Here is an 18,775-nt window from a genome sequence, read left to right as displayed (position 1 = left end):
CATAATTTTTCCTTATCTTGAATATAACCTTGAAGATGAATAGTAGTGAGTTAAATTCAGCTACCACGTTTTGAAACTATAGGCTCTAAGGAGAAAAAATCTGGGTACTACTTAAGCAGATTGGGCAAATTGCTAGGTGACATTTTGCCCTTAAGACTAATCTGAGGCAGAGCTCAGCTACATTCTAACTACACCTTCAATATCCTGATTCACGGTGCAAGTAATAAGTGTTAGGAAAATCAATCCATGCATACAGAAACACACAGCATGGTTTCCTGGCCACCTTTAATATTTCCACTAAAATCTCATTTTACTGGAACAAAGATCCCTGAAAACAGCACATTTTATTCAAAACAAGGCAATATTGGTATTGACAGAGCTGCTAGGCTAATGAAAACAATCAATTTTTTTGTACACCATTACGCTTTTATTGGATTTATTTTGGAGTAAACCAGTTGCTTCACTTAGTCAAGACCTATGTCAATCTTTGTTTAGTGGTATTTACACATACTTTCCTACATATAGTCAGAAATGGAGTAAAATATTAATTAAAATATTTATAAAGTTGTGAGACTTTGTAATAGTGTCGTTTAGTCTGGTGGATGATTTTTATATGTAATGCGATGCATAGTGAAATTTATGTCCCTGGCAATAAATAGTCCTTCAGAGAGAAGAAAATGTTATCCAAAGAACTCACCCTTCAGATATGAAAAATGGTAATTGAGTTTGCAAAAACAGTATGTATGTTGCAATGGCTGTATTATCTTCTAAGTGTTGGGGATGCTTTGAAAACAAATTGCTTGTGGGCTTTGAAATTGTTCTGTATTGGCTTTGTCTGGTTGAATGAAAAAGAGCTCAATTCCTCTTTACACTTAATAAGCTTATTCTGAATCTAGTTACTTCTCATTCATGTTATAAAATCAAATCCCATTGCCTTCATTTGCATTTCTGTCACCATTGTTGTCCTCTTGTTTAAAAGTTTGCATATCTATTTCCTAGAAGAGCATATGAGAAAGCTTGAAAGCTCTTGGAAATAGGGAATAATTAATCTTTGTAAGATTTGTGTTTAAATATATTATCCAGTTACTTTTACATGAAGTCTAGTTAGGTCAATGGAGTACAATTCATTCCCGAATGGGAACAAATTGCTCTAAAAATAATTTATGAGAATTGAGAGACTTTAAGATCAGTAAGAAGCAATAATAAAGTAAAGCGTCAATTCAGGAAAACATATAGAGAAGTGTTTAAGATTGTTTCATGACATTGCTTGATACAGTTTTGTTTAAGAGCAGGGTTTTAGAATGAAGAGTAGATCATGTCAATATGGCTCTCCACAGGCTCAATGTTAAATATATTCTGAATTCCTGTTTGGTCTTGGAGCTTATGCCTAATAACCTGCCCTTGGTGGCGATCCCTTGTTTGTGAATGACAGCTGATTGCTCTCTTCCTTCACCACCATAGTGTCGAGGCAGGAAAGCTGAGTTGTGGTTGGCCAAGCAGCTGCTTGGATGAGTATATGCACACTGTTTAAGTGCAGAGCTTGATAGAATAGCCATGCAGTTCTGCTTGAGCCTCTTGCCTTAGGGGCTTCAGATGTTTACACTCAGGGATTTGACAACTGAAAACCAAATTAAAATAAAATAAATCAGTTACCATATACAGTTTAGTTCCAGCCCTCTGACTTTACTTCTGTGTCCATTTCAGCTTTCCCAGGAAATCCAGTGTGCTCTGGTTGATCATATCCAGTCCCTGGTGAAGTCAGAGAAGAGTCGTCAGGTGATGTGTGAATCTGGCCTGCTGAGCACCATCATAACCTCCTGTCAAGATGCTTTCTGCAATGACAGCCATCCCCTGCATCTGCCCCTCACCAGAGTGTTTGAGAAGCTCGCATCACAGGCTATTGAGCCACATGTGTTAAGGTATCAGATTGTATCTAATGGAACCAATTTGCTTTAGTGGTGCCATTTTTTTGCAAAGTTTATATAAAAATTAAGTGCTTCACATAGTGCTCTAATTCAGCAAGACTCAGCCTTTTGTTTCAAGTCCCATTTAATCCTCCTTTCTCACTGATTGCAGGATATATGCTTAAATGACTCCTGAAGATGGTATGAGTCTGTAGTGTTCTGCTGCATCATCTCTGCAGGGGTTGTAAAGCCATTTATTAATGGACTAATTAAGTCATTGCAAAACAACCAGGGTTATTCTCTCCTGGTATTCATATGGAGAAGCTGTTTTCTGCAGAGTAAAAATAACTTTTTCGTATCTCAGATCCATGTCAATGACAGATGCAGAAATAAAAAGTATGGTCTTCTTCCTCAGTCGCTGTTTCTAGTTTGAGGTTGCACTTTCTTCATTAATGCTAACAAGTGCTAGACATTACAGTACCTAGCAGGTATCAGAGTGCAGGTAAATTTAAATATTCATTGGAAGATTGTATTTCTTTCACTCAAATACAGAATAGGATTTCTATAAAAAACCTCAATAAAAACCCCCAACCCATAGATTTTTTTCTTTCTGAATAATTACAGCTAGTCAAGAATATTGATGAAGAAAAGAAATCTTTGATTTTTTTTCAACAGGAAAATCTTGAAAGGAAATGTGAAGCAAACTAAATATTTGTGATGCTACAATGGAAAGCATTTCTTTTGTTCTGTTTGGGATGTCTTTAAAATTTGCTGTTAAATACAAAAGTTGTTCTCCAGATCTAAGCTCTATTTGCATGGTTGCTGTGACTACAAAGTGTCTGGCTTCATTGTTTTCTTTTTTTTAAGTTGCTTTCTTAATTTTTTTTTTCCATGTTAGGCAATTTCTGTGGTTGGGAGGTTCTCCATTGCTACCTTCCAGGCCCAGCGCAAACAAGCCCAACGTCCTTTTGTGTCAGGGGAGTGAGTCAGCTAATGCAGGTAAGCACACAATGAACAGTCTGTTGCTGATACAGTGGCTGAGTTAGGCATGTCTCTGAAATGACAGGAAACTGCTGTTGAGTAGGTTGTTCCAAGATAGTCACAGTGAAGGTGGAGTATGCCTGGAAGTTTTTCACTGGGTATTGCCCAGATTGGGTGGTACTTGAACAACACTGAGAGCTGATCTAATGATCAGCAGAGATCAAATTGTGATGTCTTTGCTCAAGTTAGATGCTGAGTATAGACTCAGGCTTTGCTGGATCAGACATGGAAGTGATCTATAAAAAAAATAATATTCTACAAATGAAGTGGAGTGTCTCCTTGGTTTGCAGCATGTTTTTCCTGTGATTTATAGATAGGAATGGAATAAGGATGGGACTAAAGAGCACTGCTTTTTGTAGTCCCGAGGATATCCTAGTAGTCTGCCTTGCTTATATAGGCTCTTCTCCATAGGAGCCCTGTCATACATGAAATCCCTAATTGTGCTTGGTCTTTGCATATTAAGTGCTTTAATTAATTAATTCTGAGTTAAATATTTTTTAAATTGAATGTTAAAATTAACCCATCACCCAGGTACAAAAATCAAGTTCCATTATCAGTGTTTTCAATTGTTCAGAGTAGTTTATTAAGAGAGTTGCACCATTCCCAGTTAAAAATTCCCCAGTTAAAAATCCCCAACTGATGCTCCCTTTTCAAACTTCAAACCACCTGTACACCATAAGTTATCTTTCCTGTGTTTACTGTATACTTTTACAAGTGTTTTAAGATGTGTTAGATGTATTTTAATATTTTTTTTTAGGTGTTTTTACTTTGCACTTTGGTCCAAGGGCTAACTCCAAAACCCCAGTTCTAACAGCCAGCAGCTATTTTTAGCCCCATAGCCTTTACCCTGTAGGCAAGCTCCGTGGCAACCCGAATTTTAATGAGGGCATTTTAGCACCCTTATCTCAACTGATACCACCCCTCTGACAACGATGAGCTATTGGTGGACTGAGATGATCTGTCAAAGGGAAAGCACCAATCACTTTAAACCAAAGGGGCGGGCTGTGGGCGGAGCAAAGGCACTATAAAACAATGATACAGGCCTCAAAAGTTGAGGGAGGAGGGGTTCTCTGCAGGCTAGCTGTGGTGGACATCAGTGCTGGGCATTAAAAGCCTTACTCCTATTAAGGAGACTTTAATAACTTTTTTCCTGACTTTTGGACCTGCCAAAAGCCAGCCCAGCACTGCAAGTCCTTTTTCTCTACCTGAGGTCCAGTGCTGACCCAGCCAGAAGATCTCAGATCCCTGCGCTCCTGGGGCATACCATCTACTGAGCCATAGGATCCCAAATTTTTATATTTTTCTAATTTCTGTAATTTTTCAATTTTTCTGTTTTCAGTAAATTATTTTAATTTTTTATTTAAGAGTTGTCTCTTTTCTCACAGCCCTTTCTCTGCTGTAATGTATTTTATAGATGAGAGGCTACAGTATAGCAGTATTTGGTGCTTAAACTATTCTCATGCCTGAGACACCTGATACAGTATGATCCATATCTGGGTCTTAAGTTCTTTGCAGTCATTCTTCAAATCCTCTCCCACGTGTTTCTTTTAACTATTGTGTTACAGCAGAGTTGAATGGTCTGTGTGTAAGGAAAATGGAACCAATGGGTTGGGAACAATTTTTGGTAGGGTGAGTTCTGAAGCTGCCTGAAGATGTGTGGGAAGAAAATACAGCTGAAATTATGGCTATGGCTGTCCTGCCAGCCTCCCATTTTGAAATGCCTTCAGTGCAATATTTTTTTGTATTGCTGAGGATTTTTGTAAGCTGTTGAGGATGTGTTATTTCAAGAGCATGAAGTGCTGTTCTGAGCAGTGATGAATAGAATATGGGCAATACCTGTGACTGGAAAAAGACTTGCAGACATTGATCTGGTTAGGCACTGTGTTCATCTTTCAGGTTCAGAAGAGCGTGTGGTGGACAGCAAAACAGATCCTCAGACAGTTGTACCTATCAGGACCTCTCCTTGGCTGTCTAAAGGATCTGCACTGGCACTCCAGACTGCCATGAGTCTCATCTCCATGACATCACCTCGAAACTTCCAGCTACACGGCACGGCTTTAGCTCCATCGTTTGTGGAGTTTGACATGTCCATGGAAGGCTATGGGTATGGCTGCTGTTGCTTTTATTTTAGCTGCTCTGGGGTCTCCAAGCCCTTACTCTGAACGCAGTAACTTTTCACTTCTCTCTTCATCTTAATCTATGTACCCTATGGCTGCTTTCCTTGCAGCAATGCTGCCAACATATTTTGTTGCTGTCTTACTGCTGACAGCCTACTCTCTGCCTTGCTGGCATGATTCTGCAATGCCAGAAGTCCCTGGTGGCCTTCAGGGATGATTTTTGTTTCTGATGAATGGGTGCTTGCTTGCTTTTGTAGGTGTTTATACCTCCCTACCTTGGCCACTGTCATGGGATCCAGTGCAGACCAATCTGTCTCAGGAGGGACTGGCATGGGTAAGAACTTTGACTCACCTACAGCTTGCTGGGAGCACCAGCTTCTCAGCCCCAATGAAAGCATTCAACAGTTGTAAGAAATAAGTTGTGTGTTTCAACGTTTCTGTCTCTCTGCCCCAGACCAGCTCTGAACTGTGTAACTTGTACTGCTCAGCAAAATGCAGCACTGGCTACAGATTCATAGTGTGATGAATTAATATTAGCAATACAATTTCAAAGCAAGCTTCTAAGAAAACAGACTTAACAAGTAAGAGCCACCAGATTTTAGGGTAACAGACAATGGAAGGAATAGGAACTGTCACTTAAAGGGATTTTTCTATACAACAAAAGGCTCTATTGGGTGGAATGGGAAATGGCTGTACTTTTGCTTCCTGAATTTTTGTGAAATTTGAGAACTTGTTTCTGGCTTGGAGATTGCTAATTCATGAGCTCCATAGCATGGAGACCTAGCAGTCATTTCTCATCGGTCAAATTTAGGTCATTTATACATGTGCACAGACTCATATGTGCAATCTTTGTGATACTGAATACAAGCAGTGAAATCTAACAGAATAGAAATTAAACCCCATAACCTAATGTTGGTTCTTCCATGGTATGGACTACAAATGAAACACAAAGCAGTCTGCTAATGGCTGCCCAAGGAAAACACCTTCCTTAATGCCTTTTTGTTTCCTGTCTACAGGCATCAGAACATTCCCTCCCTCAAGTGGACTGACACTCTCCTGCTGGTTCCTGGTTAGCAAGTTTGGTTTGGTGCACAACAGCCACCCACTCCGCTTCCTTACCATTGTGAGGCACATGTCAAGAACAGAGCAAGAATTTGTATGCTTTTCTGTAAGCTTCTTTCCACAGGACCTTTCTTTGGTCATTTCTACAGAAGAAGTAGAATTCCAGCCACTTGGTAAGGCTCTTTTCAGTCAAGCTGCAGTGCTGTGTCCTCTTATTATCTGGAATTTTTCATTAATAAATTTCCTCTTCTTTGAAGTACCCAGGATATTAATGAGATTTCTCTTCAGTTTTCCTCTTGCATCCAGTTGTGATTGTAATTCTTGGCCATGTTTAATTTTTAAGTTTGCTGTAGGCATTGTGAATTACTGCAGTATTTTATGGAAAATTTTTGAGTGCCACTTATACTGTGGGGTGCAGTTGTGGAGACTGGGCTTGAACCAGTCTCTTCTGTGTGACATTAGGCAGGTTTGGAGAGTAGGACTGAGAATTTGGGGAGTGATCTAGCTTCCTAAGGAAACAACTCATTTCCTCTCCTCTCTTTCAGAATGTTTTCTATTATGCCAATCTGTTAATATTGTTCCCTGCTGATATTTATCCCCTTTTCCTTATTGAGTAGAGTAGGTATTTCAAATGTAAATGTGATTGAATATTCCAGAGGAGGTTGGAAATGGAGTGGGAATAGTAGCTGGGACTTTTTCAAGCACAGCTGACATTGTATGAGTGCTCTGATTGTCTTAGATAATGATAAAAATTCCAGCTTACCTTTTTTCATAAAAGCTACAAATTATTATAGAGACTTTTATAAATAATGGATTTGCTAGGAGTTTCTCTGTGTCAGCTGTTACTGTTTCTGTCCGGCTCTGTGGGGTCACATGCATGCACGCACACACAGACGCATGGCTAGCTTCAGTATAAAGTCGGTCACCAAGAGATAGGAAGGGCCTTTGTGTGTATTCCAAGAGGAGCAGTTACTGCTTCGCCTACACTGTTGAAGGCTACAGAGGCAAAGGCGAGAGCAATGCCGAACTCAGGGGTTTTATCTTGGGACAGGGAAAAGGCGGGACTAGGGAATGGGACCAATGGGGAAGCTCTGGGGGAGTGACCAGGGGTAGAGGCTGACAGCCAACTGGGGGAGCCAAACTGGGGTCGATTACCGTAACAGAACAAGGCATCCGGGGAGAGATTTCTTTCCCTCATCATGACCGATAAGTCTCTGGCACCAGAGACTGTCTTACCAATAGCTCTCTCTATCCCTTGTGCCACAGGCTAGTCGGCCATCACAGTCAGCTAACTGTGAATATACTGAGGGGTTCTCCCCTTAGTGAATATGTTGGGTTTTCCTAGGTCAGGGTAGTTTTGCAGCGTCAAGGCAGATAGCAGGTATTATTTGGGAGGGTGACACGTATGCTGGAGGGAGCTTGAGAGTTGTGCAAGTTGTAGGTCCTGATACTAGACCTTGGGCAATGTTTTAAAGACATTGGACATAATACCATCGAATCACACTCTACCCACAGAGTGTCATGCTCTTTCTGTCCCATTTGAAAGTTGTGTTCCAGAGGTTGGTGAAGGTAAGAAACTTTCTGTTGACTTATCTCTGTTTTTGCTGTTACAGATATTATGGAACCTGAGGGTGAGGTCCTAAATCCCTCCACATTTCCAGGGCAAGTCCAGTTTGGCTGTGGTAAACTACTGGTCACTGGCCAGTGGCATCATCTCACAGTGACAGTTGCTAAGGAAGCAAAGAAGAACTGCATTGTGTCAGCTTATATAAATGGTCAGATGCTTGGCTCTGCAAAGGTAAAGGCTCTCTGCATAGATCTTGCGCCTGACTTTTGTCTTGCATTGCTTCTAATTTTCATCTCCCAATGCACCTACCATGACTTTTCAGTATTAATCTGAGAAACTCAAAGCATGGTGATTTACACATGTAACACATGCCACTGTGCTGGGTGTGAGTGGAGTCAGAAATCCATACCAAAGAGGGTGTATTTGTGCTGCTTTTCAGAAGTATGTTCTCACCTTATACTGATGCTTTGAACTAGTTCCCCCTCCCCCTTCAGCATGTAGATAACCATGTGGTGGTTATCTCCTCTAGAGCTGAAGTTCCCTAGGTTGCAGGTAGCTCAGGGTTATGTTGCTGAAATTCAGTTAAACATTTAGGTCAAAATTTTCTGAATTTACTAGTGATTCAGAGGACCTATCAGTTTAAGCCCAAAATTTGCAGAAGTCGCCATCTATAAAAAGTACTTCACATCAAGGTGTGACCAGAAAGCCCTAAACCAAAGATAACTTGGATTTAGGCTAAAACCTGCAAAGGTGATGAATTATGCAGGGAGTCTTCACTTTTTCTTTTGAAGAAAGCTCTTGAAAGTGGAAAGGTCACAGAGAAATAAGCTGCTGTGACTGGCCAGCTCTTTGCAAGAATCCAAAGATGGGAGCAATGTCAGTCAGTGGTCTTTTTCCTCACTAGCACACTAAGCATTCAGGAACAGATAGGTGTTCCTCTGGGTTAGTTGTACAGTGTCTGCGATTATATCAATTCATGAGTTCATTGCAAATATTGGTGTACTGGTATTTCCCCTAATCTGCCATTTCTTGTGATTTTTGTTTCACAGCAGCCAGTTCTCAGGTTGCATGAGATATCAGGCAAAAGTAATCCAAGTGCACCTGAAGGGTTCATAATCTACGAGATAAATGACAATAGCCCCTGGTTTATATTATTAATATCATCATGCTCCTCGTTTTGCAGTAAACTCATACTATTTCAGAGATCTAATTTTTGCATTTTGAATGCAGTATAGAAAAGGCAGCCTGCTCTTTCTAGTATGTCTCTGATTGGTGTAGTGTTATTTTGGTTTTGTTTTTGAATAGAATCCTATTATTAATTGAAACTTGTAACCTTGGTTTCTTCCTTTTTGTTCCCATATTTCAATTCAATCTCAGCACGTGCAAAGCTCACTTGCGTGTTTTATGCTTCCCCTGTAAATGCAACCTGTTTAATTCAAATATTCTCTTTATCATACTTGGGAAAATGATCTGTCTTATAAATGTCTTTTGGGACCTATATCCATTTCAAGAATGAAAATTTAATTTAATTTGACTTCCTTCAAATGAGACTGAAAGTCATCAATAAAACTAGGCCTAAACATTGCAATTGATTAAAGAATTCTCAGCAAGTGTGTTTAACATTCAGTGAAACAGCTCATATAAATAAAAGAATCCTTTAGTAAACAAAAGATTGTCCCAGTGTTGGGGTCACTGACTAAATGCAAGCCTTCATCTTGATATGTACAGTGAAAAGATTGTCTAAGAAGTTAGAAATGGACAAAGGCCCTTAACAATACCAAAGGCTATATTTAGTTGGTGGCTATGGGGCGGGTATGTATGTGTGTGTGTTACTGTGTTTCATCAAGTCAAATATTTATTCACTCAAGTATCAACTCCTGCCTCTTAATATTGACCAGCCCTGTCTTCTAAATCTCAGTATCCAGACATCAGTAAATGCTAGGAGTCTCCCATCCTAACAGCAAGTTGTTAAAGACAGGGCTAAGCCCCAAAGTACAATATAGTTTCTCTCTACCAAAAAATTCCAACTACTTCCTGTTAGAGCTCTCTACAGTTAAATAAAATAATAGACTCTGTTCAGGAGGCCACATCATTATTTTGGTACCAAAATAAATGGCCCTGTTTCTTAAACAATGTTAGCTCCACTGAAGCTTACTGATGCACTTGAACAATCTACACTCTTCAAAAACTGCTTATTCTCTATTTGTGCCAGTCCAAAGTGTGATCTGTAACTTTTCTTTCTGTGTTGTCATAGTCAGGATTATGAATTTTAGAAGAGGAAAAATATTTCTGGAGTCAAGACAGGGTTTTTCTTTGCCAATACTTGAAATTCTTTTGACTGTGTTTTTGGAACAAAAATTAGCCTTAAACATTCCAAAATGCTTATGTTTACAGTACTTCTCAAAGTCCAATTTCTGAAAAATAGCTGATAATTATTGTGTGGGTTGACCTTGGTTGGATGCCAGGTGCCCACCAAGCAGCTATATCACTCCCCTTCCTGGCTGGACAGAGGCGAGAAAATAAGATGGAAAACGACTTGTAAGTTGAGATAAGGCAGTTTATTAAAGCAGAAGTGAGTTTTCATGTCCACAAGCAAAGAGAAAAAAATAGGTTTATTCTCTACTTCCCATCAGTGAGTGCTATTCAGCCACTTCCTGGGAAGCAGAGCATCAGCACATGGAGCAGTTGCTATAGGAGGCAAGCATTGTAAATCATGAATTCCCCCGCTTCCTCCTTTCCTTAGCTTTTATGTCTGAGTTGATGTTATACGATATAGAATATCCCTGTTGTTAATTTGGGTCAGCTGGCCTGGTTGTGTCCCCTCCCAGCATCTTGCCCACTCCTGCTCCTTGATGAGGGGAATGTTGGAGAGACAGCGCTGATGCTGTGCCAGCTTTGCTCAGCAACAGCCAAACCCTGGTATGCTGTCAGCCCCTTTCTAGCTCCCAGCCCAGCACTGTGAGAGCTGCTGTGGGAAAATGAGCTTCAGCTCAGCCAGACCCAATATAATTTTGTTGCACAGCTGACTGAGAGCTTAATGAGCAAAGAGGAGGCAGGCAGTACCTTACAGGGACAAGACCCCAGGGCACCCTGAATGTATTGGATCCCCTTAGTGAATTCCTTCTCTGTTGCAGATGCAATATCTCCAGCCTTTACCGGGTAGCTGTGTTTCCATGGAACCCTCTTCCTTTATTGATGTCTATGGGTACATAGCTACTCCTCGAGTTTGGAAACAGAAGTCCTCTTTGACCTGGCGCCTTGGTCCTACATACTTGTTTGAAGAAGCCATTTCTGTGGAAACCATAGAAGTTATTATTAAGCTTGGCCCTCAGTATTGTAGCAATTTCCAAGCAGTACAACTTCAAGGTATGTAATAATTCTCATATGTGCCACTATTTGTCAGGGCAGTGTTCTTTTTATTTTTATAATCTGCTATTAATGTTCCAACTGTGTCTAGGGCTCATTCTAAAAGTCTGGAAAACTGCATTACTGAATGTTGTACAAGGCTGTAGTAAGATACACAAGGATCTTGTAACATACTGTGAATTGGAAAGAAGGGCAGGAGTCAAGCAGCAGAGAGAGATGAAGAGTAAAGAGGTATAACATCCTGAGCTGCAAGATTGTGATTTCTGTTGGACAAACATTAAAGCAGAAGCTTTAACTGAGATACTCTGCATTAACAGTGCTAACAGGGGGGAAAAAAAAAGGGCAGAAAAAGAAGTATGGAGCTTAATTGCAAATGCCTGCAGTGTAGGAGAGAGGGGTAGGGGAGTAAGATACATTCCATTTAATGAAGAGGCTTTTTAACTAAAGTATGTTGTTAGCTTCAATTCTTAAACAGACAGACAAAACATTTCAGTTATTGATTACTGTTTGTTCAACATTGAACATTCACCTCTGTGCTAGAGCTTGGGATGAAGTGGGATGGTCATTTCTCATTTGAAAAGAGCAAAATAATCTTTCTTGGTGACACTCCAGCCTAGAACAATGTGAAAAGACTGGCTGAGAGTACTCCTTCAGAATGCTGTCTATCTACACGCAAAAATCTGCAAGTCAAGCATGGGAAGGGGATGTTGAAAGAGAAATGGTGTCAAAGTACAGCTCTGAAATAAAAACATTACCTATAGAAGTCAAAAGGATATGATTTTTTGAATCATTGAGTCTTTATGAAGTCTGGGGGGCTTGTTTTCTGCAAAGTTCTCCCCAGATGGGAAGAACTAGTACTAATTATAGATTGTGTCCATCTGACTCTAGTTATGCCCTGCTGCAGGGAATCACAGAGCAACATATAAGATATGATCTCATGATTGTGAAATGATCTCCCTCTCTCTCCCTGCACTCTCCCTATTCCATCAAAACACTCAAAGGGACTTGGTCAAATGGAAATTCTGACTTAAAAAAAAAATTACCACAATCCCCTCAAATACTATGTTTTTTTCCTTAAAATGGATTGATGACCTTGTTGCAAACAGCAGTGGGAATTTTTGGCAGTGTTGTGTCCTGTCTTTCCCACTACCTCATTGCTTCTCACTAATCAGCTGCAGTTGTGCAGAGGCTTAGTCCTAAAACCAAGTCCTGCTGGAAGGGAAACGGTGACACAGTCTTGGGGCATTTACTTATAGTTAATCTTCATGTGGTGTATGAACTAATTTTTTGCCTAAAGGGGCTGTGTGACCAGCATTAGTAAACAGTTTTGTAAGTCAGCTGTTTTCCTAGTGTATGAAATTGTCAAAAATACAAGCTTGACCTTTTTTTTAATAAAGGTACATACAGTTTTTCCAAGTGTGAGCAGGAATAGAAAGTTCTTTAAAGAAATGCATATGGTAATTTCATGTAGTTATTAAGCTGCTGAGCCTGGTACTTTTTAGAAGCTTCCCAAACGTTGTGAGTTGGCAGCTCTAAACTTTTGCCTCTGCCCTCTTTCCACACAAATCTTTGCTTCTGGTATCCCTGATAAAGTTCCCAGTAACACAGAAGACCTCTGAAATGTTTTCTATATCCAGAAAGCTTGTTTGTTTATATCGTGTGGACGGAGGGAGAGGTTTATTCTGGACTTTACTGAGCTTCATGAGATGTTATGAGAGGATATTGAATCAAGGCAAAGTAGCAGAGGACACAGCCAAGCACATCTGCTGGTGATGCAAGCTGCCGTGGACTGTGTTGCAAAGGGTGAATGTTTTTTTCTAATTATAGTTAAGACAAAGTAAAATTATTTCCTAAATACCAGTTTCCTCCAGTTATTTTTCACCTGCCTCTCTGTCTTGCATATTGAACAAACGAAGTTCCTTCAGACATTCACAGTCTCTCTTGTTTTAGGTGAGGACCAGTACAGTGATCATAATACTGCACCTCTGGTGGCAGAAGAGAAGATTTCTTTTGGAATCAATGCAGTGTGCTCATCTCTCACCACAGTCCAAGATATAAAGAGCTCTTACAATGAAGTGGATGGTCGGCTGATTGCCAAAGAGGTCACAAATTCCCCTTGTCTTAAACAAGTTTTCTCTTGCTTCTAATCAGTTTCCTAGAGCCAAGTTTCTGACTTTGTCTTGTCTGTGTACCTTCAGTGCTTTTTTTGAGCTTCTTTTCCCATTCCTTAACTTTGTTCTACTCATAGGTTAATTTTCATATATGGAGAGGAATAGATTGGACAGTGTGAGCACAATGTTAAAAGCATTTTTTTGAAACAGGAACAGAAGTCATAATTTTCAGATTTTGGGATAACTTGTTTCATTCTGTGTTTTCTTAATGCCTTCACAAGGACTTTTCACATCCTGTTCTATCATTCTTGCTAATACCAGATCTACTGACGTGAAAGTAGTGGAGTTGTGGGATATTGTAGATAGGTGAATGTTTGTCCTTACAATAAACTTGTTGTGAAAAAAGATGGTTTTCATAGTATAAAAGTAATAAAATAAGCTAAAGTGTCAGAGCATGCATTTGTTACTTTTAGTGTCCCTGATACTACCAAAGGTTTTCTTAAAATGTCTTTTATCTGTTTTAGATTGGGATTAATTCTCGGGACAGTTCAACTCCAATATTCCTAGCTAAGAATATTGCTGGGCACCTCTCAGGTTCCTTGCGGACTATTGGGTCAGTTGCTGTGGGCCAATATGGTAAATGTACTTGTCTTAATGCTTAATATTTTTTTAAGAGTGAAGCCTTTGTCTGGCTAATAACAATAGATTTGGTCATGTAACTTCCTGGTAGAGTAACACTGCAATTTCCTAGGGGTAAGAGTGTTCCAGTCCACTCCAGCAGCTACTAGTCTGAACTTTATTGGAGGCCCTGCCATTCTCCTGGGTCTCATTGCTATGGCCCGTGATGACCACACCATGTACGCAGCTGTCAAAGTCCTGAACTCCATTCTCAACAATAGCCCATTGAGTGGAAAACTGATGAGGCACATCCATGGATACCAGGTAGACACTCTTTTGTTCATTCATTCTGGTTGTAATCTTTTCCTTGTAGATATTTATCCCCAAATCCATCAATGGGAATGAACCAAACATATCTTGGCTACAGGCACTTGTGGTTGGAACTTTGTAAGTTAGGAGGGGAATATAGGATAGTGCTCTATATGCTGTGTTTATAATTCCTGGGAACCTCTGTAACAGTTTATCTGCTGAAGGGAAGGAGATGGCAGATGCCTCTTGGTCAGACATGATTTAATAAACTAAATAAACCAGTGCAGCAGATTTGTGACCGAACCACTCTTCACCTTTTACCAACACACTTGATCCCTACACAAAAGACCACTTATCAGGCAGGTTTTCTTCCTCCCCTTGGCCTAGGATTCCTCTTTACAGACTGCCCAGTGTAAGGTTGACAATGAATTCCCACGGCTCAGTCTTCACTGTGTATGAGGAATTGTGCTGATAAAAGTGCGTGCTGTCTGAATTCACTGATTAGGTCTATCCCAGATTAATCTTTAAACCTGAAAGCTATGCAGATTGAAGATTTTGGTTATATGTAAAGTCTATATATGTAATATTGGATGGATTGAGGCTCAAGAATAAAGTTTCAGTTTAGTATAATTTACTTCATGCTGAGTAGGTGAAGCAGAAAACTCTGAAGGAAAAAAGAAGGCTCTTTAATACAGAAGGTTCCAAACAAGACTCCTAACATTAGGGTTTCATGAATGATTTATTATAAACTCTCAATTTTCCCAACATGCAAATTGTTCATAAATTGATCACAATTTATAGCAATATATTTATCCTACTTAGATATTGCTTGCCCAATCCTTTTTTGTAGGTGAATGCCAGTCTTTATATTGTGTGAGTGTTCCTTTTGATTTTTTTACTAAATAGTGTTCTTTTCATGTGACTGATCACCATATTGCAATGGAGTGAAGTGGTTTTTTTTAACAGCTAAGTAATAAATGTGTCTTGATATGTATTTTCAAATTAATTTCTATTCTTCCCAACCTGTTCAAAATGTAATGGCTTTCTGAACATTCTTCTCACAGTATTGGGAAATTGTTGGATAATCAAAGGCTCAGTTGAGAAACTGGCAATGTTTCATAAATGTTCTTCACTTGGAGAGGTGAAAATTAATATTTTTTAAATTAAGACCATTTGTAAGCAATTAAGAATACATCCATGAAGAACAGCATAGAACACCTACTGTGGTTATTTATAGTTATATTTGTCTGTTGCTTTTTGTACATTCGATTCAACATAATATGGCAGATATTTTCCTGCTGTTCAATGCCACGGAGTTGTCAAGCTACTTCAAAAATTGACCCTTTCATTTCCTGCATGAAATTTTGTGTCTGGACTGAAATCTTCATTTTCTTCATGATACTTATGGAAAATGTATGCATGCATGACTACTACAGCTGAGTAAACAGTGTATTGGTCTTGAATTAAAGAGAAGTGTTATATATCAGTTTATAAATAAAGATTTATACTTGGCAGGTACTTATTCAGTCTTCTTTTTTCAGTTGCTGAGCTATCTATTGAAGAGGAAAACCCAGCTGCTGAACAGCAGGATTTTACAGTTAATGTTCTCCCTGGTGGGCACAGCTGAGCTGGGCTTCGAGTCTTCAGTCATCAAGAATTGTAGTGCATTCCAGTATGTTCTCTGCAACTTTGAGGTAAAACTGTTCATGTTACTCTGTGGGTTTGGCTGTATTAAAGATGGCTTTACAATACGAGGTTTGGTTAGTTCCCAGCACCACCTGTATCCAATATTTAGGGTGGGGTTGTAGGTGGGGTTGTATGTTGTGCATTATCACACTGTGGCTTCCCAGGTCTGCAGGAACACTCCCAGAGGGCCTGCTCCTCAGGGCTAGCTCTGGAGCTACAATTCCCTACGCTAGCAGGGACTTCCCAGTGCCTGCAGGTTGCATTACAGAAATGCTGAATGTTATGATTTTCTCCCTAACTAGATTTAACTGTTTCTCTGCTGCAGGTACTGTTCTCTAAGTTCAGCAGAGCGGTAAAACCTCTGCTTTCCTTTGTCTTTCAGCTTTGGATGAAAGCACCAGAAAATCTTGACCTTGTTCTTCTTTCCCATCTTGTGGAGATCTTGCAGTCCTCGAGGTATATAGAGGTGTTTGAATCAGACACCTGTGGGACAAGCACATCTGTAACCTGAAGCTAGAACTGTGAGGTGGCTGTGAAGGGTCTAGTCCCAGTTGGAATCTGTGGATTCTGGGAGTGAATCATTCCTGTATTGCTCTTTCAAGCCCGGAGCTAGTGATTTGATCAGCCCCTGAGATGACTATGGGGCCAGACTGGGCAAAGATATCTGGTTACCTGGTTCACGTGCAACTACTGCTGTACAATGAAAGTTTAAATATCTGCTGGGGAGGGGAAAATTGAATGTTTGAATTCAGTATGAAATAATTTTTTAAAATATATAATTGAAGTTGTGTTTAAAATCAAAACACAACCGTTTTATCAGTATGCTTAATCATCTGGACTGGAGTTAAATGTATCTAAAGAGACAAAGCATGGTAGGGGGGCTAAGTAGCAGAAAGCTCTGTGGAGAGCTGTCTGATGTCCCTTGCTGAGTTTTCCAGGAATAGCATTTTTTTCTACCAACTTGCTGCTTGAAAATTCTATAATGTTTTCTTTGAACTTGTTGGAATGCAGCAGTTTCTGGGGGAGAGGGCAGAAGAGAAGAGTAGAACACACAGAGTAGTCTTCAGATCTCCATCACTGACACATGTTCAGTTTGTCTGACAGTGTTTGAAATGTTATAAAGACAATATTAGAAGCCAAAAGCACAAATTATCAGTGCAACCTGAGAATCCTTTTAGCTGAAACTTCGGCAAATTTGGTCATTTCCAGTAGAAGCTTTTAATAGTCCCTGTGCTTTTTTTACAGAGATGCATGTCAGAATGTTGTAATTGCCTACCAGGTACAAGTGGTGCCCAAGCTTCTTTTCCTTTTCAATGATCCTGAAATCAGTAGCTCCAAGATCACTCTGGCCTGCACTATTCTGTCCCATCTCTTGCAAGGATACTTTAATACAAGGGATGTTCTCAGGTAACCTTGAAGGTCTATTGTGTTTCCTCAGATTGTAGATGAACTATACTTCTGCTAGTGTTGGAGAGACCTTGACAGTAGAGCTTCTCTCACCTTGTCTTTGGTAGAACACCAGATCTTTGGCAACTGCAGGATCCCCTGGTGAAAAACTGATGAAAACTTTTTTCATTCACTCCAACCTTACAGTTGTGTGAAGGTGATGACCCTTATAATAGTGGCACAGACAGTTCTGTAGGTATGACTGGGATTACTCAAAGCCTGTAGCTAATATTTGGTTTCATTAAAGCCTTGTCCCTAAAGTATCACTACAGTATTACAATTTGGCCCCAAAGAACTGTGTACCTAATCCTGTTGATTTGGTTTATATCCCAGTAACAGTCCTTTTCGTTCTTGAATTTCAATCAGTTATGTTAGTCAGGATTTCATGAAGCATAGCATTTAAATCCTTGTTTGCTCTTCACAGAATGTAAGCACTGCTTCATTTTATATTCCCAGCCTGTAGCCTATCAACTGAGGAAGGTCCATGTAGTGCTGTCTATAGCCACCTAATTCCCAGGGAAATGCACTGCACAGATGGCAGCTCTGTTTCTAAAGCTCTGTTTTAATAAAATGTAGAAACAGAGTTGCACGTCAAACCTGTGGTCTCAGCTTTTTGCTCTGTTAGAGAGTGTGAGTACCTCTAATAGTTAACTGTGGAGTAAGCTGTTACATGAACTTAGTGTTTGCCAACTCTTTTGTGGATGTTATGTTCCTGGATGTATGTTACCTGTATGCGTGTCCCTGCCCTGGGCTTGTAGGAGTTAGTCTGTTTCTTTTTTCATATGGGTAGTGAGACAGGTGAGAGTAGTGGATTTAGTATATCAAATTTGTAATGATGTAAGGAGTGTGAAAGAGCATTTTTTCTTAAATAATCATGATTTGTTATCCTATGGTAATGTGATTGGTTGTCAGGCCCATGAGTGCTGAGAGATTGGACAGTCCCTATCCTTCCAGCTCCTGAACAGCAGAGCCTGTAACAGGCTCTCAGCAGCACTGGGAGGTGCTGGAGTTTCTGCTGGTCCCAAATTTGGACTTCCAGTGGGAATTGCTGTGTGGGCCACTCCTGCAGAACAATGGGTGTTATGTCCCTTAAGAAATGTCCTTCTTGTGGGCAGGAGGAGATTATGCACTTTCACTAAATATGTTTATATAACATTAATCTTTCTGTCCTTAGAACCACGTAATGCGTTAAAGCAAACTACAAGTGAAAAATGGGTGACAGTCCTCCTCACAAAGGACCTGTTAAGGTTTCTCTGTTCTCCTCTGTATGCTTGGAAACCAAGTGGTGATAAGTGATATCTGAATGCCACAGGCTGCTCAGAGTCTTTCATGTGAACAGAGTGCTTTACTCAGTATTCCTTTCTTCTTGGTGAAAGACCTTTAAAGTAGATAGAGAAAACAGTTCCATAGCAGAATGTATTTTACTTCAATTTGTAGATAGTTTTGGTCATCATGATATAAGAAATATATTAAGCTAGAGAGCATCCAAAGAAGATGCTGGCCATGAAGATGAAGGGTCTTCAGGGGAAGCTGTATGAGGAGCATCTG

The 18,775-nt window shown here is 39.9% G+C and overlaps 1 protein-coding gene across 3 annotated transcripts in view; it reads left to right on the top strand.

Moving 5' to 3' along the window:
• Positions 1 to 18,775, top strand: part of WDFY4 (WDFY family member 4) — a 124,380-nt gene that overhangs the window by 29,903 nt on the left and 75,702 nt on the right. For 2 of the 3 annotated variants that reach the window (XM_019293922.3, XM_010411034.4), the window contains exons 14-26: positions 1,705 to 1,919; positions 2,803 to 2,903; positions 4,842 to 5,049; positions 5,320 to 5,396; positions 6,079 to 6,297; positions 7,738 to 7,922; positions 10,826 to 11,057; positions 13,008 to 13,159; positions 13,693 to 13,804; positions 13,920 to 14,110; positions 15,637 to 15,789; positions 16,164 to 16,237; positions 17,027 to 17,188. In XM_019293922.3, the coding sequence (XP_019149467.1) occupies positions 1,705 to 1,919; positions 2,803 to 2,903; positions 4,842 to 5,049; positions 5,320 to 5,396; positions 6,079 to 6,297; positions 7,738 to 7,922; positions 10,826 to 11,057; positions 13,008 to 13,159; positions 13,693 to 13,804; positions 13,920 to 14,110; positions 15,637 to 15,789; positions 16,164 to 16,237; positions 17,027 to 17,188 (2,081 nt within the window). Of the gene's footprint in view, positions 1 to 1,704; positions 1,920 to 2,802; positions 2,904 to 4,841; positions 5,050 to 5,319; positions 5,397 to 6,078; positions 6,298 to 7,737; positions 7,923 to 10,825; positions 11,058 to 12,694; positions 12,840 to 13,007; positions 13,160 to 13,692; positions 13,805 to 13,919; positions 14,111 to 15,636; positions 15,790 to 16,163; positions 16,238 to 17,026; positions 17,189 to 18,775 lie in introns of those variants that run through there. The other variant, XM_039554104.1, reaches the window with a different exon arrangement.

This window comes from Corvus cornix, chromosome 6 (assembly GCF_000738735.6).
Source record: "Corvus cornix cornix isolate S_Up_H32 chromosome 6, ASM73873v5, whole genome shotgun sequence".
Taxonomy (NCBI): Eukaryota; Metazoa; Chordata; class Aves; order Passeriformes; family Corvidae; genus Corvus; species Corvus cornix.
This window is presented reverse-complemented; position numbering and strand designations above follow the sequence as displayed.